The sequence below is a fragment of the Schistocerca piceifrons genome, chromosome 2 (genome assembly GCF_021461385.2).
Source record: "Schistocerca piceifrons isolate TAMUIC-IGC-003096 chromosome 2, iqSchPice1.1, whole genome shotgun sequence".
NCBI classification, from domain to species: domain Eukaryota; kingdom Metazoa; phylum Arthropoda; class Insecta; order Orthoptera; family Acrididae; genus Schistocerca; species Schistocerca piceifrons.
Window position 1 is genome coordinate 841,779,878 of NC_060139.1, and position 23,455 is coordinate 841,803,332.

A 23,455-nucleotide genomic window follows, 5' to 3' on the forward strand; every position below is an offset into this window, starting at 1 on the left:
ATGAACGTTAGATATTTCTATGGGCTGAGATGCATCGTTAAAGGTCCTAGGGCTGGGAAAACTGTGTGCTCTTATGATTCCCTCACAACCCCCCCCCCCCCCCACCAACGTCTCAATATACACAGATGCTTTAGCAGAAACAGTAAAAATAACTGCAAAAGAATAACTGAAATCTGTGACAGTACAAGCAATTGAAGAAAATTATGGTAATAGTGACATCTGCATAGCATTTGATAGGTCATGGCAGGAAAGGGATCATCAATTTAAAACTAATGTGCAGCTGCCATAAGTATTACTACCAGAAAGGTGCTTGATGTTGAAGTATTGTCAAAATCTTGCACAGACACTCAAAACTGGATACCAAAAATGAAAAACAACTACACAAACACAACTGTGAGTAAATATGAAGGCTCCAGCACTCTCAAGAACAATGTGGGGTTCACTATTATAAATTCATTGGTCATGGTGATTCCAGTTCATTCACATCAATAACTGACAGAAGACCTTATGACAATTTAACACTGCAAACGTTAGAATGTGTGTCACATGCAGAAAAAAAATGAGTACCTGACTGTATAAAATGAGGCACAACTTTTCCAACAAAAAGCTCAAAGGTGGCAAAACTATTAGAGGATGTTTGACTGACAAAACAGTCAATCATCTAACTGAATATTATGGCCAACCCATTGGAAAAATACTAACAACCTGGAAGCAGTATGAGTAACGTTGTTCTACAAGACATGAAATGATGAAAATCTACTACATAACTTATGTTCTACCGACTGATTTAAAGCTGAGGCTGGGGCAGCATATATCCACAGAAACATCATCCCTGAGGCTGTTGGAGCTGTAAGAAAGACAGTACACACAGATCTAGCTCATCCACATCATCTGAAGAAATTTCTGCAGGAAAAACTCAAAATGTAAATGAGCCTTTCAACCTTGAAATCACTGAAGTTTGGCTTCAATGATGCTGTTATCACTTTCAGTGATGGAAATGCAGTCTGAATAAAGCTTCTGAAGTGATTTGGAATTAAGTCTGGCCATATTACAGAAGCAATCCTACAGGAACTGGATAGACAGTGCATCTCCAAGGTAGAAATTGTGGTCAAAAATACAACAGAAAGTGCAATTTCTAAAAAACTACACTTTTTGCAAATGTTTCTAACTATCCCAGAAACTACTTAAGTGAAAGCTCTGAAATTTTTACCTCTTATTGAGAATGATATTATGTTTATGTGGATATACAATGGTAGAGACAGAACTTTTAGTTTGATTATACATCAATTATATCTTGATTCCTAACAAACTTAGAACTTGATAGTATATTAGTGAATGTGTAAGATATGACTATATCCTAGCAAAGTTTTATTACCTTTGATAGTTACAGAGAAAACGAGATACAAAATGTTAAATTTAAGTTTATCAGGATGGGGCACTGATAATCCTCTTAGAAAACAGTATCTGTTGTTTCCTGTAAAAAAAGGTCATAAATGATGAAGGGAGGGTGGGTTTATAAGGTTGGGCTATAACATGTACAGCAGCTCCACTTGGTAACACATCAGTCATGTTTTATTGATACTATGACCACTTACTAACTTTGTGAATCCAAAACACACCAATTTAAGTGAAAATGAGAAATACAGTTGAATTATTAATAAATAAAAAAGACACTATCTGGATCAGAATTTCTTTTATTGATTACTACTGAGATTTCAGCTCTGGCACCACAAGGTGCACCAGAAGATCATCTGCAAGGAAGATAAAAACCACTAATTGTCAATAAAAGAAACAGTGACCCCCCACCCCCACATATTAATACAACTGAGATCACATATCCTATAACATGGCATCAAATGTGAAGGTGGAATTTCTGACTATCTACATATAATGGATTTTTAATTACTCTAAGCCTTTTCTGTTCCTATATGTTGAGATGGTAAGATTCTGACTGTCATTTATTGCTAAATTAAGTCATATTTTTGACATGTAAAAGTTATCGATATTCAGCTGACCTAATGTTTGAACACTGCATCTCTCTGGAACAAACTAAATTAGATGTTTGTTTCTAATAGCAAATATGCCTCATTACAGCTTTCTGTATGATGAAATCTTAAGTACAGCTGAAAACATCATGGCAAATCACAGCATTCCAATTTCAGCAATTTATACATTGCAACTGTTCATGTCTGTTTAGAGATGACCACTGTTAATGACAAACTTAATTTTGAGATATGTTACGTAAATTTCGGAAAGGTTATTTATAAGTTACCGTGAGCACCAGCAGATAAAAATTTACTATTAGTTTATTAACCTCAGCCATACTCCAACAACCAACAAGCAGATAAAACGGCATGCAAAGTGACGATAAATAGGTAGCCAGAACTGGCTCTATTGTATTACAAAATACAAATGTTCTCAGGATAGCAACATCTCTAGTAGGCCAGACTTCTTGCAGGCATGGGTCATTATAATGAGCAATTGTTACTATGAGAGACCTAATTAGATATTCATATTCTGTAACACAATTTAAATAAAAACAGACAACAACTGTGAAAAAGACAAAGGAAGATCTTTGCTTGCTTAGAGAGAGAGAGAGAGAGAGAGAGAGAGAGAGAGAGAGAGAGAGAGAGAGAGAGAGAGACCCACCATGTCCTCCATTTGTGTACTGAGGTGATAAACCTTCCAACCATTCAGTTTCTGCAGGACATGTTTCTGATTGGCCAAATCACTGACAGTAGGTCTCCTTTCATCCTTTGGCTTCACATCACTATACCGTAGAAAATGATTATGTCGTGATTTCCAAGTTTGCCTGTAACTGCTGATAAGTGAAATTGGAGGACGTTTTGGAATATATATTCTCTCCTCGGTTTCTTCTGCCACTGAAAAAAATGCATGTATCATATATATACACACACACACAAATATTTTGACTCATTTTCTACATAATACATAGGGACAATTAAATGATCATAGCATCTGGATTATGTAATAACAACTTCAGGCTTCGAGCAGTTTTCATCAATATTTTATTAGCATACAACATTCAATTCCAGATGACTGCTAGACTCTGGCAAGGCTGCAAAGCATAATGGTATTACATTAATGTTACCACTTTTTCAATCTTTTAAGCTTCTTGCATAAAGTACATTTTTCATTAAAAAAACTTCATTAAATTACATACAGTACTTTCTTTTTCATTTTACACCTGCTAAAATTGCAATGTTGAACATACAATTTTACGTTTCTTGCTGTACGCTGACTATTCCCATTGTTTTCTAATTTTAATAAGTTGGTTGGTTTCTTGCCTCCCAGCATACCATCCAATCTTCTGACAAGTGTTTCGGATTACTACTGAATCGAAAAAACAGTGACACACCACACATCCTACATATGTCAGCACAGAACTGCTTCCATGCTGCCAATGAAATAAGAAGTGTGCACCACTGTTTATGCCATTTTCTACATTTACACAATTACTTGCAATTCACACTTAAGTGCCCTATGTTAGTTGGTGGCAATGAAATATTTTCACATTCAGAAGAGAAAGTTGGTGATCGAAATTTTGTGAAAATATCTCACTGCAACGAAAACTGCCTTTGTTTTAATGACTGCCTCTAGCTTGCTTATCATATCTGTTACACTCTCCCCCCTTTTTCGCAATAAATACAAAACGGCTTGCCGCCTCCTCAACTTTTTCAATGTCCTCCATAAATCCTATGGGACAGCAGTACTCTAGCAGAAGACAAGTCTCTTTACTAGACCTGTTGCATCCTCTAAGTGTTCTGCCAATAAAATGCAGTCTTTGGTTTTCCTTTCCCACAACATTATCTTTGTGAGCATTCCAATGGCAGCTGAACAAATTTTAATTCCTAAGTATTTAGTTGAATAAAAATGATCAATTTTTGAAAACAACAACAACAACAACAATAATAATATGAAAAGGTTAATTGTTACTCAACACACACACACACACACACACACACACACACACACACACACACAGAGACAGACAGAGAGAGAGAGAGAGAGAGAGAGAGAGAGAGAGAGAGAGAGAGAGAGCACTTTCTCTGGCTGCTGCAGCCAGACAGTTTGTGAGTGGTGAATGTGTGTGTGCTTTCCACTTCAGAAGGTTGCCTGTGGGCAAAAACTATAGACTATAGCATTCTTTTTGTTGTGTCTGTCTGCTACTCAACATCTCTACATCTCTACATGGTGAGTAGCAATCAGCAATCTACCCTTTTCATGATACTATTATTATTATTATTATTATTAATCCATTCTTGACTTTCCATTGTTCAGTGTTTGATACTGTAATTGGATGCATAAAAAAGATCTGTTCATCTAGCAGAGTACAAGAAAACACACAAAGATTAAAGAAATGTTAAAGCTTTCAGAGTCAGTGGCTTCTTCTTCTCCTTCTACTTCTAGCAGAAGGGTTGAAGGGAAAGCAAAGGAGGATGCAGGAAAAGGGCTGGCAAGGTTTACGAAATGGGGAGAGTCAAGGAAAAGTCACCCAAAATCCTGGGTCAGGGGGGACTTACAAGATGGAATGAGAAGGAAAGATAGATAGTTGGGGACTGCACCAGAAGACATTTAAAAATCTGAAAGCTTAAAGGTGGAAGGTATGGTAATAAGCAAAACATATTACTGGAAAAACATTGTGCAAGAGTTAATAAGAGCAGAGATCTAGAGGCATTATATGTGGTAGAGGGAGAGTGGGGAAAAGGAGATACAAAAAAAGATACAGAAAACTAAAATGGAATGAAGAAAGGAGTAGTTACTGAAACAAACTGCTGAGGCCAAGGAAATTAGAGAAGATAATGAATGATAATTTAATCCAGCTGAGTGGTGAACACCGAGGGCATGTAACACCAGTCCCCATCTGTGGAGTTCCAAGAAAGTCAGTAAAGATGGTATGTATTGTGAAACAGGGTCGATGTCACAAGTGTCACAATGTAGAGCATTGTCTACAACATGGCAGTCGAAATCTTTGGTGCCTGTTTCACCACACACATCACCTGGATTCCCTCCCCCCTCCCACCTACTACTTCTTTCACAGAGTTCCACAGGTGCGAATTGGCGTTACAACATGTCCTTGGTTCTCGCCAACCACTTGGTCTTAATAAGCGTTAATCGTTTTCTGTAATTTCCTTGGTCCCAGCACTTCTTCTCAGTAACTATTCCTTTCTTCATTCTCTTTTAGTTTTCTGTAACTTACTTCCTGGGCCTTCTATTTGTTCCCACTCCATACCTCTACCACATGTAATGCAATTAGCTTTCTGCTCTTAACTCGTGTTTTATAAATTATAATGAATTAATACAGCTCTCAATGTTCGTCTGATGAACAAAAGTTCCATTGTAAGGATTATGCAACATAACAATTTGAACTGAGTGCCAACCATTCCCTTGATTTTTTGCTTTTTAGAAGCACACAAACAATTTGAAACGAAATTGTACAATGAACAAACCTTATAATGTACAGAAAACTGCATTAAAGCTTATGTCGGATAAAATAAAGATGTTCCTAATTTCATCCTTACACATGAAACGGAAAGGAATCGGATTGCATTGACAAACTGTGCCGAAGATCAGTCTTGCAAGTCATTGTTCACTAAGCAAACAAATTTAACATAGAAATTCACAATTATACTTCTATGTTTAGTCAATAATGGTGTTTTTATGAAGACCAAATTTTACATATCAGTTTGTACCAGGTTCTACACAGACAGTTATTACACGAGCAAAAAATTTAGCAAAATTTGACATACTTCATTGAATCAAATGTTTTAAACACAAACATTCATTCAGCAAGATCTTCAGCAAAATTTACATAATATAATGGAGTCACACTAACTCCCAAATGTATTTGCAGGCACTGTCAGCAATGACTTTGTTGACAAAATTGTCATGCAGTGACAAAATTGTCATGCAAGGAACAGGCTGCCATTTCAGTTAAAAGGAAGAGTGGTTTCTCCAATTCTCTGGGAAGTAGCATTCAATTGTGTCAGAAAACTTTTAAGGGCACTTTATATTTTGTTAGTTTTAGGTACAAACAGGGGCCATTATTAACACAATATTAAGTTTTCACTGATTTCGTAGGCTTTCCTGGCGTAATAACTTCTGATATTCTTCACAGGTTTGCAGCCGGATCATGTCGTCGTCCAGACACAATATTTCGGCGGACCAGCTGGCCACCATCTTCAGGTGAGTTAATGCTAGTGCACTGCCTCGCCGGAACTGAATTCCAGCTACAATGACGGAAACCTTTATACACCATGAACAGAGCATCGCACATGCATGAGATTATGGGCAGCGCCTCCTGGCGGCAAGTAGACACACAGCGTTCTGGGGGGAGAAGACGGCAGAAATGATAAATCACAACAGCACTAGTTGGAAGAATCCAGTGATCCAAAAGAAGACCGTTGTTGTTTAATGTCGGACAAAATCGGATTCCATATCTTACTTAGAGGAAAACCTTTATCCCTGTTAATAATATTACGAGATAATATAATTTCAATGGATGCTTTAAGAACACATTCCCAATAGCGAGAACCAGGAGAGATCAATTGCGTCTTGTCATACATCATCCTGTGTCCTTCGTTAAGGTAATGTTCCGTCACTGCCGACTTCTCAGGCTGGAACAACCGAGTGTGCCGATGATGTTCCATACACCGGTCCTGAATAGTTCGAATAGTCTGACCAATATACTTCTTTCCATAGTGACACAGAATTTCATAAACCCCGGGCCTCCTCAAGCCCAAATTATCTTTAACTGAGCCAAGAAGTTTTAACTGTCACAAAATTACAATCAAACCCTTAGTCCCGGATGTTTCTTGAAATAGTAATAATAGTAATAGTAGTAGTAATAATAATAATAATAATAATAATAATAATAATAATAACAAAACAAAATGCCAGATACTACCATTTCTAACACTAGAAAAATAATGTTCTACAAAACAAATATAGGTGCTAGAATGTACATTCTATCATGACATGATACATAGTAAGTAGTTGCCCCTTTCATATTGTCACACAAAGCCATTGTCATTTTTTGACTTGGATTAATGTAGAAACACTTACAATCATTCAAAGCAATAGTCTCCAAAAAGTCGTCTATATAGCGTTCAGTTATCTGATATGCTTTGGATAAAGGATTTATCAAATACTGGTTTCACTGAAATTTCTGTGATGTTTCAAAAGTAAGTAAAAATGTTTTCACTATTTAATATGGAATATCACAGTCCTTGCTGATTTCTATGTCTACATTTCACTACTGTATCTAACAGGAGTATCATCAGTACTTTCTTTTATTTATAACTCAAAATGTACTGATCAGTTTAAATTGTTGCACTGTGCTTTCCCACATACAACATTTTGTTGGAATGAACACACACACACACACACACACACACACACACACACACAGAGAGAGAGAGAGAGAGAGAGAGAGAGAGAGAGAGAGAGAGAGAGAGAGAGAGAGAGAGGGGGGGGGGGGGGGTCCAAAGTTATGTTAATTCCTGCTAACAGTTTTGTCTATTCTCATAGTACACAGGACTTACCTTCTTTAACTTCTTTCTTAACTTTTTCCTCAGAAATAAATTCCATTTCATCTTCACTAAATTTTGGTTCATGCAGCTCATTTCTAGTTCTGAAAAGTGACAGAAAACAGTTTCAGTATTCCTGTAAAAAATTTTCAAATTACCTACAGTATGTATTACATGCTTTGTACAATGCAATAAACTCTTGGCCTAAAATTATACTGAGTGTGGACGACTCGTACTGAGTGTGGATGACTCAGAATCAAACAGAATAATACTGTCTACAATAAATATAAATATTAAAATAGGCCTACATGAATTATTGTGACAAAACTAGAGTGACAAATACACCATTCAATTTTCATATTCAATGCTAATTCCATGAAGAAATGTGGCTTACTTTTTACACAACACAATTAAAACAAGAGGGGGAAAGAGGGGTGAAGATACCATAGTTGATCATCAGAAGCATTTCACTAATACATTCATTAGTTTATTATACCACTAATAATTACTGAATGAACTCAGAAAACTGGATATTAACAACAACAAAAATACGGACGACTCCGATTAATATGTACAGCCGAAATTTAACTACTTAGAACGAATATTTGATTAAATCCTTAACAGTATGAAAGGAGCAAAATACAGTAATGACACTGGGCCACAAATGTCTCACTTGTATGTTTTAATGTCTATGCTTCAAACAAGACTATTATGACACTTTATGTTTATGATGCAACATCCTACATCATAAGATTATCATCACTTGTAAAAAAGTGATGAGTACAATGGACAACAAAATTCTTTGTTATGAATTTTAATTTTATTATAAGAAAATAAGTTACAGGATCTTCTGATGTACAAAATATATGAATCACTGGGGGTGGACAAAATAACATGTAAAAAACCACACAGTATACTATGTCTTGTAGAAAGCTAGCACCATGGCACACTGCAACTACTGAGACGTAGCTGCTGTGCACAGTTGATGTGCCAAGTCTTGGACGTTATCAGTCAGTGTATTGAATGCTTTGTTCTGCAACGGTTAACACAAGCGCTCGATGAAATGTATGATCTCTCAGACTTAAAAAGAATGCAACTTCTTGGTGTATGGTTAGTGGGAGTGTCTGTGATAATAACAGCTGAACTGTTTAATGTTTCACAAGCGACAGTATTCATGGTAATGAAGGCATACACAACACGGTAAAACACTATCAGCGAAGAGGAATATTGGGTAAAAGAGGAAGTTAGCTGACAGAGTACAATGAGCATTAAAAACGACTGTGGCCAGACAACAAAACTACCACAGTACCAGTGACTGCAGAATTCAACATTCATTATAGTAATACTGTATTGATAAAAGCACTGACAGGTGCTTTAGAAGGCTAACATTCATTGAAGGGGAGCAATTGTGAAAACTTTAATTACAGAAGCCAACACAAAGTTGCAAAAGAAGTGGTGCCATGATCATAAAAACTTAACAGTTTATAACAGAAAGAATGTGGTACGGTCCAATGAATTACGATTTACACTGTTTCCTACAAATGGCCGGGTTTATGTACAGAGAACACCAAACGAAGTCTACAATGTGGCCTGCTTGCTTCCTAGAGTCAAGCATGGGGAAGATTCAGTTACGATTTGGGAGGTTATGTCATGGTATTCAACTGTCCCTATAATTACCCTCACTGTCCAGATTACTGTGACCGAACATCTGAGCAATGAAGCGCTTACTATGACTAGCATACTGCTGCCAAACACTGCCATATTCAAAGATGATATTGCACCCAAAAGGTTCAGGTGTGGTTTGTGGAGCATCAGAATATCATCAAACATCTTCCCTGGCTAGCACAACTGCCAGACCTCAACATCATTGACCCATTGTGGTGAGGTTTAGAGCAGACAGTGAGTAGCAGATTTCCAGTTAGTTCCAACATTATTTAAGGAAATTGTGGATGTTTTGGTACAAGAATGGGAGAACTTTCTGTTGGAAACATTCAGACACACTACACATTGCTTCTGCTAAGAACTGCATCTGTTCTCAAAGATAATGGTACCTGAAGAGCGTATTTTTACAAATAAACCTCTCTGCAGAAGATATTTCTTCAGTCCAAAAAGTATCACACATTAAAATTAAATTATTATAATTACAGTAATACAGGCCAAGCAAGGTGGACTTACAGCTGTTGCTTCCGAGGCTTCTTCCGTGGACTCATCTCAACAGGTGGTTTATCTCCATCTTCATGAGGCTCTTGCTTTATGGGAGGCAGTGAATCATCACCACCTTCTCCGAGTCCTGGTGAAGAGGTAGCAGAGATGGTTGTTGAGCCCCCCGAAGAGATCCCTCCATTTCCTCTAGAATCTGGTCTCCTCGGAGATGGAGGTGATGGAGGTGTACTTAATGCTGCCAGAACTGGGGCCAGATTTTTTTGTGCTTTCAATGGTGACCTACAAGACATCAGCAAGAAGCCCAATATTTCAATTCTGGTGTAGAGAAACTGCACGATTTTTAATTAATGGTTTTAAAAACATTATTGTTGGGCCTACTTTCTAACATTTCTCATTAAGAGAACAGTTTGATCTTACCAACACAAAGTCATTATTCAACATATGAGCATTTACTAGTATAAAATGCTAAGTACTTTGTGTTCCAGCACGTAAACATGCAACAATGAGAACAATACCTTTAATTTGTTAGACAAGTGTTTAAGTATTTGGAAAGTATGTACATTCATATTTGCATTTTAAAATGCAAGATGTCACTTTGGTATCAGCTCAACAAAGGAAGATTTCGAGTTTCACGTCCTGTAATTGATGGAATCATTAGACACCGATTGCAAGCTTCATTTGAATAAGTCTGGAGCAGAACATTCTATATTGCCATGACCTTTTGAAAATAACCATCCTCGGATTCACTGAAAGTGATTTAGAGAAATTAAAAAAATCCCAAAAACCTTACATCTGAGGAGTCTTCCTGAAAATAAGGACAATACCACTGCCCCCAAAACTGAGTAACATTAGCTTAACAAATGCCAAAGAAAAAGAGGGAATATTAGGGTTTAATGGTCAGTGTCGTTAGAGACAGGGTACAAGCGGGTTGGAGAGCAATGGTGAAGGAAACTAGCCATCCAGCATTATCCTGAATCAATTTAAGGTGACCATCAGAAACTTAAATCTGGATGAGGAGGAACGCCAGGCTAAGGACGGCAGCGAACCTTATTCGCCCCGGTACCTCGTATGTACGAGAACTAGTGGGGACTCCTTTGTCTCGATGAAGCCTCGGTTTTTTGTAAGAAATTTAGAGGATAAGTTTCGGGAGGTGGAGGGCTTGTCCAAATGTGGTCGGGGTCAGTCATGATAAAAACGGCATCCTCTGGCCAGTCATGGGCATTACTCATTTGTGATGAGCTGGGGATGTTTCCATTACCATCATGCCTCATAAGAGCTTAAATATGGTCCAGGGTATTGTATTCCACAGGGACCTTCTTTTGCAGTCTGATGATGAGCTGTGTGCCAACTTAGAGCTACAAGAAGTTCATTTCATTCGGTGTGTCCATCAAGGTACGAAGGATAATCAGGTTGCCACTGGCACCTTCGTCTTGGCCTTCGAGGGTGAAACATTACTGGAGGTCAAGGTGGCTGTCTACCACTGTGATCTCAAGCCATATATCCCTCCCCCAATACAGTGCTTAAGTGCTGGAAGTTTGGCCATATGTCTTCCCACTGTACATCATCACATGTCAAGATTGTGGACGTCCGTCCCATCCCAATACTCCATGTGCCCCACCTCCCATCTGAGTCAACTGTGGAGAGCATCATTCCCCTTGCTCACCAGACTGCAGGATTGTAAAGTGAGAAAGGAAGATCATGGAATACTAGACCCAGGACAGACTGACCTACACTGAGGCTAAGAGGAAATTTGAGCGCTTACATCCTGTGGCTATGACCTCCTCTTATGCCGCTGCTACGAGAACAGTTGTAGCCCCCCCCCCCCCCTTGAGTCACTCCCTTCCCAGGTATCTGCTAGTGGGAAAGATGACACCCGCCAGTGGCCGAAGTGCCCAAAAGCAGGTGATCGTAGGGCTTCACGATCATCCTCCATCCCGGAGACGGAATCAGTGAAGCCCTCCCAGCCAGGGAAACCCAAGGATCAGCGAGAGAAATCCAGAAAGAAGACCCCCAAAACCAAGGGAGTAAGACTGCCTCATTCAGTGTTTCATGCCTTCCCAGTCTCATGATTACTTCATCCTCCAGTGGAATTATGGCGGTTTTTTTCCACCACCTGGCTGAGTTATGGCAACTGTTAAGCTTTACACCTACTTTCTGCAGTGCCCTCCAGGAAACCTGGTTCCTGGCAATGCAGACCCCTGTCCTTCGCGGCTGCAGGGGATATTACAAGAACCGTAGCATATGTAGTAGATAGAATGTCCAGTGGAGTTTGCGTTTATGTCATGAACTCTGTATGTGGTGAACCTGCGCCCCTTAAAAATCCTCTTAAAGCTGTGGCTGTCAGGATACGGGCGACGCAGGAATGCACTGTCTGCAACGTATATCTCCCTCCAGATGGTGCGGTACCCCTGAACTTATTTGCTGCACTGATTGATCAACTCCCTAAACCTTTCGTATTTTTGTGAAATTCTAACGCCCATCACCCCTTGTGGGGTAGCACCATGCTTACTGGCCGTGGCAGAGATGTCGAAAATTTACTGTCCCAACTCGAGCTCTGCCTCTTAAATACTGGTGCCACCAAACATTTCAGTGGGATGGCAATGACGAGAAAGTGGGCTAAAAATCTCAATGCACAACGGACACGATGCACCATGTAAGGCGCCATTCCCCAACTGGGTCGCTATTCGGGAAAATTTTGAAAAATGGAGGTCAAACCCCACAGGGGGCCATCACATAAAGGCTGAAAGGTGAGAGTCTCCCTTTAGTTGCCTCTTACGACAGGCAAGAATACCTCGGGCCTATTCTAACCTCCATGCCCGCAGGGGTGGGGGGGTTTGTGAACTTGGTCATAAACCAGAGATCTATAGAAAGGGTGTAACAATATATGCACCTTGGAACCATTTTATATGAAAATTGGGGTAACTTGCAAGAAATCGAGATTCACATCAGGAAAGAAAAAAGTGTGTTTCAGAAAATGAGTGCTGTCTTTAAAAGCCATAACCTAGCTCTAAGAACAAAACTCAGACTTTTGCACTGCTATATACATTGTGTGCTATATTGGATAGAGGCATGAACCTTGATAAAAAGAAGAGGAAGAAGAAGAAGAAGAAGCTGGAGGCCTTTGAACTGTCAATTCATAGGCAGATCCTGAGAATACCTTGAATCCAGTGACAAACATGGAAGTTTTGAGAAAAATGAACACAACACCTAAATTAATCAAGGTTATGAAATGCTGAAAGTTGCAATATCTAGGACATTGCATGCACAATAAAAATATGTACGATTTGCCACAAAACATACTTCACGAGAAAATCAACAGCAAGAGAGGTCCTGGAAGAAGATGAATATCTTTATTTAACAACCTTAGATGCTGGTTCAATATGTCTTCAACAGAAATATTGCATGTTGCTACCACCAAGAGAAGAATAGCCATTATGATCGCCAACATCGTAACTGGACAGGCACCAAAAGAAGAACAATCAATGACATTTTTTGAGGTGGTTGTTAGTATTTTGACTACTAAGAGTATTAGTGAAACATTCACTTATTCAACTGTACTTTACATTTACTGCATGAGGTGATGTCCCAACAGGGCAAAATTTTGAAATTTCCAATACTGAAATTTCCTATACTTCACATCTGCTGTACGAGGTGATGTCTTAATAGAGCAAGATTTCAAAATTTCCAATACTTGTTTCGTGATACAGTATCTGGGAGAAAGACTTACTTTTTAAATATTTTTAAAAGACATCTTGGTAGCATCTGACAGTTAAAAAGTTTTTATTCTTAAAAGCCACAACTGCAAATCTGATTTTTATCAGTTTTCAAGTAGAACATAGTGAAACTATGTAAACTTTGTTTCCGCAATTTCACTGCATTCCACCTGAAAATGGCTAGATGACAAAACTGCAATAGCAGATTTTAAAAATGAATATGAGGATAGTTATTTGGTTTTAAACCAAAAAACATTTCATAGTACTTTTTTTGTAAGTTTCCAAATAAAAGTCTGCAGTCCTGGTACATTCTGAAATCCCTGCACCAAAGTACTGTCGCTTGCTGTCAGGGGAGCCTTCATGCTGGCTTCCATAGTAGCACACCTCAGTGGGGAGACTTTAGTGTCTACCAAGACTGGGAACTTTTACTAGCAAACAAATAAAACAATTAATTATGTAACTTTACTTTTTGAGGTATCAGTAATCAAAACTTTAAAACCACACTTTCAATAGTCTTCAGCAACAGTAACATCTTTTAAAAAGTTTTAATCTACTATGATCCCTTATCAGAAAAATCAATCCTGTTGCAGTTTCCAGAAGTAGCCTGTGTTAGAAGAGTTTATCAAAATGGAAAGCCAAATGATCACCAGTCTCTTCTTCTCCTCCTCCCCCCCCCCTCCCCCTGCCCCTGCCCCCTTCATTGCCTTTTACTGTGTGTCTTTACAAGATCGGTATTGTTTGGCAATGTTGGTAACAGATTGTGGCCGTAAGCCCTTCCTGAAGCCACCACTTCCATGGCACAGAATGTGTGTGCTCCATCTGTCGGCGTCTGGAGTGAATTCCATGTTCTAGTGTGAGAATGATCCCTGACTCCTAGTGTAGCACATATTTGAGGTGGGATATGGGTACCAGATTAGTTTTACCTAGGTGGATGTGGGAAACCACCTAAAAACACATTCAGGCTGCTCGCTCAGTAGCCCTTGTCATTAATCCGCAAGGCAGATTAGATCATAGACAGGCTCATCGTCTTGAATCCCAGAAACAGCACTTCAATGTGTGCGATTACCCAAGCAGGTCTAATAATCACTGATATTAGGTAATTATTTAAGGTGTCAGGCAGGACATCAGGCTACCAACTGTCATCAACACTGCCAAAGCCCTTGTAACAATGCAGACACCGTAGAGAGACAGAAAAGACAAGGGAGAAGAGAAGATTACCTGGTTATTTAAACAACCACAACTTATTATATGCTGTGAAGTACTGGTACCGTACCGTGTATTACAATTTGAAATGCGCAATAGAAAGTAGTACCCTTATTAAAACCAGTTTTTGCCTCTTGATTGAATATCTACTTCTAGCATAGATACTGCAGATTATTTTTGAGTGCATCTGAATTTGATTTTAAGTCCATCCTCTTAAAACATATTATTCTACCCCGTGTAGGTGTAGGCATTCCCTAGTTCCAGAAATGTCATGACAGTACCTTTTTTCCTGCACCGTTCTATTTTAGTGAAAAATCGGAATAATACTGATATGTTTATACTTTCTGATGCTAACTCGAGCACTGTCTAGTCTCTGTTAATGGGTTTCTCTTGTTCTCTGCTTAATTCTAGTCGACCGTTTATGAGTATGAAAAATAGTTTTGTTGTCACACATGTATCAATTTGTGCCTTTGGTGATGGTACCATTACATTTTTCTAGCTGATGGTAATTTCCTTGTTTCAATAATTTTGAATATAATATTAAATGTGTCATGCAGAAGAGTTTGTCCCAATGATGTTATTAAGTTCATTATTTCATAAATTCCTGTCAATCAATAATTTGCCAGACTGACCATATCTTTGAATCACTTGTGCTATGTCCATCATTTTGCATATTTGTACTGGATCACTCTGATTTGATTTGCTCATTTGTACATTAACTGTTGTCTCCCCATTTCATCCTTTCATATACATATAAATGTATTTAGAGAGGAAATCTCCTCTGGCTTCCATCCAGGTAGCCATGTTCAAATTCCGCAATGTTTCAATGAGTGCTATCATCTTCTAGCAAAGTGTTCATGACGCATGGGCATACCATCTACATTTCACCATAAGATGATGAGAATGACACTCATCAAAATGTCACAGAATTTGAACACACAGATGGAAATTTTGGTAAACATTTTTGGCAACAGTGATCAACAGAGTATTATATTTTAACTAAAGTTCAGTCTTTATCGCAACACTTATGTCACAATAACATAGGTGACCGGTTTCGGTTATATTTATATAACCGTCTTCAGACCCATGGCTTCCTTGGAGGATGGTAGGCAGAGTTCTACTCAGCTGCATCAGTTGACTTCGTAGCAGCTGAGGAGAGCTCCGCCTACCATCCTCCAAGGAAGCAATGGGTCTGAAGATGGTTATAGAAATATAACCGAAACCAGTCACCTATGTTATTGAGACATAAGTGTTGTGATCAACACTGAACTTTAGTTAAAATATAACACAGATCGAAGCCCAAGTAGATTTCATCAGCAGTACATATCGGAAAAGCCTACATTCACATATTATGTTTTTACTGTTTTATCTAAATTTAACAGTAGCCTGCTGTTTTTAAAGTTCTCTATGTTTCTTGACTCCTTTAAATTTAAGCATGCTGTTCACTCTTTGGTTATAAATTAGATATGTGCATCATTATGCTTTGGAGACCATTACTTAACGTCTAAATCTCAATCCAAACATGAAGTTGTTATCCGATTTCTTCCTGCGACTCCTGATCTTTTCTTTGCTTAGTAACTTCTCATGCACTATCTCCCAAAGTAATTGCAAATGAGCTGACCTCCACAACATAACTCATAATTTTGTTACTCACCAATCACCATCGTGACAGTGGTTGGAATGAAGTCTAGCGATCAAGAGTGAGAATACAGGTAAACAAAAGAGAAAGAAAGAAATAAAAAAAGACATGGGTGACCTACAGAGAGCAGTAGAAAGATGTAGGAAAGGGGGCATGGGGGGGGGGGGGTCGATTGCACAGTACAACATGATACAAGTGGGACAAAATCCAAATGGCTGACAGCGACTGGCACAGAAAGGCCAGTGAAGTTGAGATAAAGTATGTATGATTGAAGCATGACTGCATCAGGCACAACTGCAACCTGCTCTCAATTCATAAAAAGTTGGTATTTGTCGGTCAGGGGTTCAGAACCATACTACTGCTGCTGAGTACCACCTTCCATCCTTGGCCATCATTTAGTCCAGCCATTCATCAAGGTGAGTAATTATTTCATGCAGACTGCTGAGCAAGTTACACAGAAGCTGTCCCTACGACATTTCTCTACAATATTCTTTCTTCCACAAATACTAGTGCAACATGTTGCGTGTTTGGAAAATGGGGGAGTGTCACTGATGAAAATACAGATGTGTCGGTGAATGTAAAGCCATGTCTGGATAGCTTAGTCAGTGAGAGCACTGTCTGCAAAAGGCCACATTCCAGGTTATAGTTCAGGTCTGGTGCACAGTCAGGTACAGGAAGTCTAGGTTTCTCTGATAGGGCTGCAAGAAGAGTTGGTAAGCATGTGTGGGACAGGTTTCACACCGGTTCTTCCACAGAAATATGATCATGGAGCAGAGGACTGGTATCCAGATTGACTGAGCAGCAAGCAAAATTGAATGGGGACAAAATGTCACTTAGGAGCGGGGAGGGGATGTCATTTCAAAGCATACGAGGTTCAGCCCTGGTCCTATTACAGAGGAATTTGCCCAAAAGCTCGGCGGCTAATTGGACTGTTCTACAAACCTGTTTGTTGCTAAGCTGTATGTCAAAAAAAATTGAAGTAAAAATTAAAGAAAGTCTAAATGTGCAAAATATTTCATACTTTTACACATCTCTTGTAACACATAACATTACACAATTAAACAATGGACTAGCAAGGGATGTCATCCTTATGCCATGTCTACTCCCGATCCTTATCACATGGGTCACATCACTGTGGCAGATACAGGTACAAACCTGTCCTATGCACCCGCTCAGCTTATCCTATTCCACCACAAACACATCATAAGCAATCAGATGCCTGTCCACCTGTGAAAACAGTCAACCACTTTGTTGTAATTTTTGATGTTTTATGTGGATACAATCACCTGCCATCGATCTTCCTGAATGATGGTCAACTGTGGCCACAAGAAAGTTGACCACTCAGCAGTAGCAAATGGTGCTGAGCATAACATGTCACTTCAATGGCTGCTTCACTGCAGTGCAAACTGACTGGATTCTACTCCACAAACCACTTCACAATCAAAAAGATGTAACTGAACATCTCTCAATTCTGGAATCCTCCTGGCCTCAATCTCTGCTAACCCTTGCCCAACAGTCGCCTCCACCTTGCCCTCATGCCTCAGGCTTCACTCCACAACTTTCCAACCACACTGTTCCCTCTGTAGTCTCCCTATCTTCTCCCTTAGCCAACCCATATCAAATTTATGTTCTAAAAGCAACTTCCCCTGCCTGTGCCAGGGAGGGTTCATCAAAGCACATGCGCACAAATTAAATTTCGTCCTCAAGACTGCTACAAATAGGCAAGAAATTTATAATGGCTGTTACTTTGCATCACCAATTAAATATGAGCATTTGACAATGATCTTTGAACTCTGTTGTATTTATGACAGAGAGATTCTAAAACCTCTGTCTTTATTTGATACAAAAGTCGGAAAGAAACTTGTGATTATATTACAACTGGCACTTACCGTGGAAAATTTGCAAAACAGTTACATCATGTTTGACAGTAAAAAGGATTAAATAACAAACACATTAAATCACCCAACTACTCACCCTTCATTATCCCTCTTGCGTAAAATGCTTGGTCTTGGTGATGCATTTTGCTTTGTTACTGGCTGAACCTGGCTAGTTTGGCCAACCACTACAGAATTTTCAGCTGGGACAAGTGTACCTATACATACAAATATTTTAATTCTGAGATGAATATCAACAGCGTAATTATGGAAACATCCTGTATAAGTATACAATATAAATATTTACTTCTATTTTATAAAATTTTAATTGTCTCAAATACTAAAAACCAATCTGAAGTAACAGGAAATAATATGCTTGTGTCATAGCAATGAAATTAGCCTAACTGATTTACATAATATATAAACTGAAGTGCATGTATGAGGGGTGTTCAATAAATAATGCATTTTTTTTCCTTGGCCAACTTCAGACAAAAATATGCGGAATCTATTATGGGACACTGGGAAATATTTCCACTTCAGCACCTATAGTTTCATGAAGTTCTGATACATGGTGGCAGTATTCATAGCCTTCAAAACGATGTCTGTAATGGTAGTGCATTCCAAGCAGAGAGCTGTCACAGAGTTTCTTCAGTGGGAAAACCAGAACACTGCATAGATTCATAGGCATTTGCAAAATGTCTAGGAGACTTGGCAGTGAACAAAAGCATGGTGAGTCATCTTTGCAACAGGTCATGCAAACTTGTCTGATCTGCAGCATGCCGGCTGGCAACAAACAGCTGTAACTTCAGGAATGTCTGAATGTGCGGACACAATCATTTGAGGTGATCGATGGCACAATCAAATACCTCGCTGCTAACTGGACATCTCTGTTGGCAGTGCTGACACACACACACACACACACACACACACACACACACACACACCAGTTGGGATACTCAAAGGCATGTTTTTTTTTGTCCTTTGGGTTCCTCGTCACCCAACTGAAGACCGTGAAGAGCAGCAAAGGACCATCTTTGTGGAACTGCTTGCATATTATAGGCTGAATGTGGTAAATTTTTACCCAAAATTAACACAGGAGATATAACATGGGTTCATCAATTTGGACTGAAAATAAAACAGCTCCTCAGAAAATTGACGAAACGACTTCAGCGTTTTTGTCGCCACAAAAATGTAAATGAACTTCTCCTTCTCCGTGACATCGCAGAACCTCAAATAAGTCTGTGCACCTGAGAGCTCACAAAACTTCATTGGATTGTTCTTCCTCATCCACCTCACAGCCCGGATATCTCTCATTCTGACTTCTATCTGTTTGGCCCGATGAAGGATGCATTCCGCTGGAAGCAGTACGTGGATGACGTAGAAGTTGCTGATGCAGCAAGACATTGGCACCAACACTTACCAGTAGGTTGGTACCATGTGGGCATACAGGCCCTCCCAGTAAGGTGGCATAAGCCTGTCATATTGAAGGGAGTTTATGTTGAAAAATATGGTTTTGTAGCCAAAGAGTGGTAAATAATGTATATGATGTATTGGAATCCTGAATAAAACTGACTTGCTTTCAGAAAAGTGTTTTGCATTAATTACTGAACACCCCTTGTATTAACATACAAGAGAAATAGTAAGATTTAGTTAATCATGAATGTCACATCAGTTCTGGAGTCTTATTTCTCTAGAACTGGGTGTCATGCATACTACAGTCTCATAAAGTGTTGATTATTTGAAATTTATAAAGCAAAACTAGTGTTTCAGTTACCCTATTCACCCCTATTTCCTTCAATGAAATCAAATATTTTGTGCTTTCAGTCTAATGTTGCTATAATTTGAGACTAAATAGAATCAGATAACATGACAAACATGAACAAGTAAAAATAAACTGAATACAAAGATTTTCATGCTGTTGTCGTAGCTGTTTTGAATGGTGTACTACCCAGATGATGACTCCTATCTCCATGGAATCTAGTGCCACCAAGACAAGCTATATACAATGTTTACATCATGCTAAACACACATCCATATCATCTAAATAAGGGATACCTTAGATGTATGTTGCCATTTGGAGTATTTTAATGTAGCGCACTGGAACCTCTGCCAGTGTAGATCAGGTCTGTTATAAGGAATGCTCTAATCCATTTCCAGTATGTTGCTTGTGTAACGACCACGTGTGCTACTTGTTAGCAATACATGAATCTATTTCAGTAGTACCATATTATTTATTAATGAAGAATTGGTCAATATGTTCTTGATTTATGAAGGAGGTCACCAAAAATCCTTCAAGAACAACAGAACAGAGTGCAGAATGGATATCTTGTAGATGCCCTCTGATGCACTCCACTTTACTTGACGTCAATAAAAAACTTTGACAAACTGGAATTTTTGCTCCAAGAAAATATATTCATAGGAAAACTGCTACTAACAAAACAGAAAAAGCACCAATTCTGGCAGCTGCTGATGTAAATCCACGCACTACTACTCATCAAAGCAAAGAGATTGAACTCTGCCAAAGAAGTATTCACTTTATTCTTCGTAGGCATAAATATCACATGCTCCATTTCTCTCTGCATCAAATGCAACACAGCAGTCTTTTCAACATTGTTTACTGTGTACTGTCTATTGGTTCTACAGTGAGACAGTAATATCTGTAAGGGATTCAACATGATGCATACCCTGCCTGTAATTCTTCAGTAGCAAGAGCTACACCACATTAGTGAGTGTGAGGTGGCAGTTTAAGCCAGACTTGATGTTAGACTGCTTCCTCTGAGGTCGTGTGAAACATGACCTAGAACGATGTTCCAAATACTAGAGGATATGGGAGCGTGTTATGTCTATAAAGAGTTTACTCCAGATATGTTGACTGCTGTGTTTCAGCCTGTATGAAAGTGTCATTTGTGAATGGTTCTCTCTTCGAACATATCCTTTAAAACACTCACAAATTTTTGCCTGTGTGCAAGTGACAGAGCATACTGTAAATATTAAGTGTAAAATAACTTGCCTGGAAATTCTAATTATCCCATTAAAATATTTCACTCTGAGAATCACATATCTGCATGAAACTCTCATCTGAGTGTTCCAAGATGTAAATAGCCCCACTCTTAAGGTTTGCTGGATGGCTTTATAGCATTCTATTTGGCACAAAAATATTACAATCATTCTAGTCCGCTATGAAAGCGTGACATTTCATCTAAACCTAGCAGCACAAGCTTCCCTGGGGAGAGGCATTAACTTCTGGGTAGTGTGACTGAATTTTTCCTCTTAATCATCTCCTATTCTAGTGTGAAAAAATTGGTGCACATATTTAAAAAAAAGGTTTAATACCTGGTTGCATGGTGATTAATCTAGTTGTAAAAACATACCAAGTCTCTGTATCACAAGCCCCAGTCACCATTTACCTTGTTGACACTACAAGTGTCTTGAAATTATTTTTAATGTGTTGAAACGAAAAGTTACGTCCTCACCACATATAGATGAGATTATGATCTAGCCACTACCATGCGAGCAAGTCATTTCAATTTTTAAAATTATTGTACTACTGTAAAACAATCTATTAATTTTTTTTACTATTTCTTTTGATTATTAAAGGAATTCCATTTTGTATCCAAACAAACAGCAGGTGACCCCCCCCCCCCCCCCCCCCCCACACACACACACACACACACACACACACACACACACACACACACACACACACACACACACTTAATGATTGGAGTATTAATGACTAATATTGTAAAAACACCCATTCTAGTCAATTCTAAATCGATGTCAATACTATAACAACAACAATAATACCAAGGAAAATGGAAGCACAGCTAGACAGCTCTACGTAATTCTACTGAAAAGGACTAACTCAGTATTAACTGGCGAATAACCATTTAAATCAAAATCTGCAGAAATAATTCATTTTTCTTTTATAGAGTAACGCCTGAAACGAATACACATTTAGAGTGAAAAATGTTCCTTCTGTATTTCTAGCCATAACTTTTAGTAAAAGTGAGAAACATGTTGTTAAAATATGTTTAAGAAGCAAGTTAACCATGCAGTATTACATGCACAACTGTTCAGTGGTATCTATCAGCAGCATTATTTTATGTAGTAGTGATAAAATGGTGCATAATAGAAGTAAGCCAAGACTACATCAATTAGTGGAACAAGAATTCAACTGTGTTCCATGTTCAGGCAATGTACTGCAAATGCTGAAAGTGGATCATCAAAATGTGGAGAGCTACCAACAAACTATGTAACAAAGAGCTGTACTGGAACAAAAATATGAAAAACAAAACACCATGCACAACATATGAAGGCATCAGAATAGCTCTAAAATCTGAAATGAGAGAGAAACAAGAGCCCCGCATATACCTTCAGTCACAAAAGAGGAATGTACAGGCACTGATGACCTCGATGGATCGACCACCACCACTGGGTTGAATCTCACAGGCTGACCACTTGTTACAATGCCTGAACAGATCAGAACACAGCAATAAAAGAAAGGACCATGGATACCCAGCTGAAGCAGTCTCCTGACACGGCACAATGCTTACCGTGAACTTGTGTAGTGACCCCAGGTCGTACTGTTGGTGTTGTGTTCGCCTGCACAGAATATGGTGTCCCAGCATTGTATGTGCGAGCAACCAGTGACCCACTTACACCAGCTACTTGGTAACCAATAGTAGATGGCTCGTAATAATATGTAGCAGTTGGTATGCTGTATGTTGGCAGTGAAGTAGCTGCCCTTTCCACAGTCACTTGTGTCGAACTTGGAGCTGAAACAGAAAAACAACAAATTAAAGCAGTCCAAAAATAAAATTTAGTACTTCATAGAGGCACTTACACTTCAAAGTATAAAAACATCTGAAATACGAAGTATAGCAAAGTAACATGAAAAACAGCCTCGAAAGTTGCTGGTGCTGATGATTTCTGTGAGTATATACGGTTAAACTGAAATATAGAACCAGTAATTTTGCAGAAAGTGGCAAAGAATCAACAAACAGCCATAATGGTAATCTTGTAAGCATGAAAATATGAGTATTGTGCACAGCTTCAATGTTTGACAGTTTCCCAGAGAAATACTGTGAAATGGCCTGGATAACAAAGAGCATATCTCTCTCTCTCTCTCTCTCTCTCTCTCTCTCTCTCTCTCTCTCTCTCTCTCTCTCTGTGTGTGTGTGTGTGTGTGTGTGTGTGTGTGTGTGTGTGTGTGTGTGTGTGTGTGTGTGTGCGCGCGCACGTGTGTGTGTTATGCCATTCACCACATAAAGAAAGTAAAAAATAAGAACCACACAAATTCTGAAATCTCAC

At 38.8% G+C, this 23,455-nt stretch overlaps 1 protein-coding gene across 3 annotated transcripts in view; it reads right to left on the reverse strand.

The window, feature by feature from the left end:
- LOC124776354 (mucin-5AC) overlaps positions 1-23,455 on the reverse strand; it is a 98,079-nt gene that overhangs the window by 11,465 nt on the left and 63,159 nt on the right. For 2 of the 3 annotated variants that reach the window (XM_047251303.1, XM_047251304.1), the window contains 6 exons: positions 22,699-22,920; positions 22,517-22,615; positions 18,243-18,360; positions 9,726-9,992; positions 7,566-7,654; positions 2,650-2,882 (listed from right to left, as the gene is read on the reverse strand). In XM_047251303.1, the coding sequence (XP_047107259.1) occupies positions 2,650-2,882; positions 7,566-7,654; positions 9,726-9,992; positions 18,243-18,360; positions 22,517-22,615; positions 22,699-22,920 (1,028 nt within the window). The remainder of the gene's footprint in view (positions 1-2,649; positions 2,883-7,565; positions 7,655-9,725; positions 9,993-18,242; positions 18,361-22,516; positions 22,616-22,698; positions 22,921-23,455) is intronic. The other variant, XM_047251305.1, reaches the window with a different exon arrangement.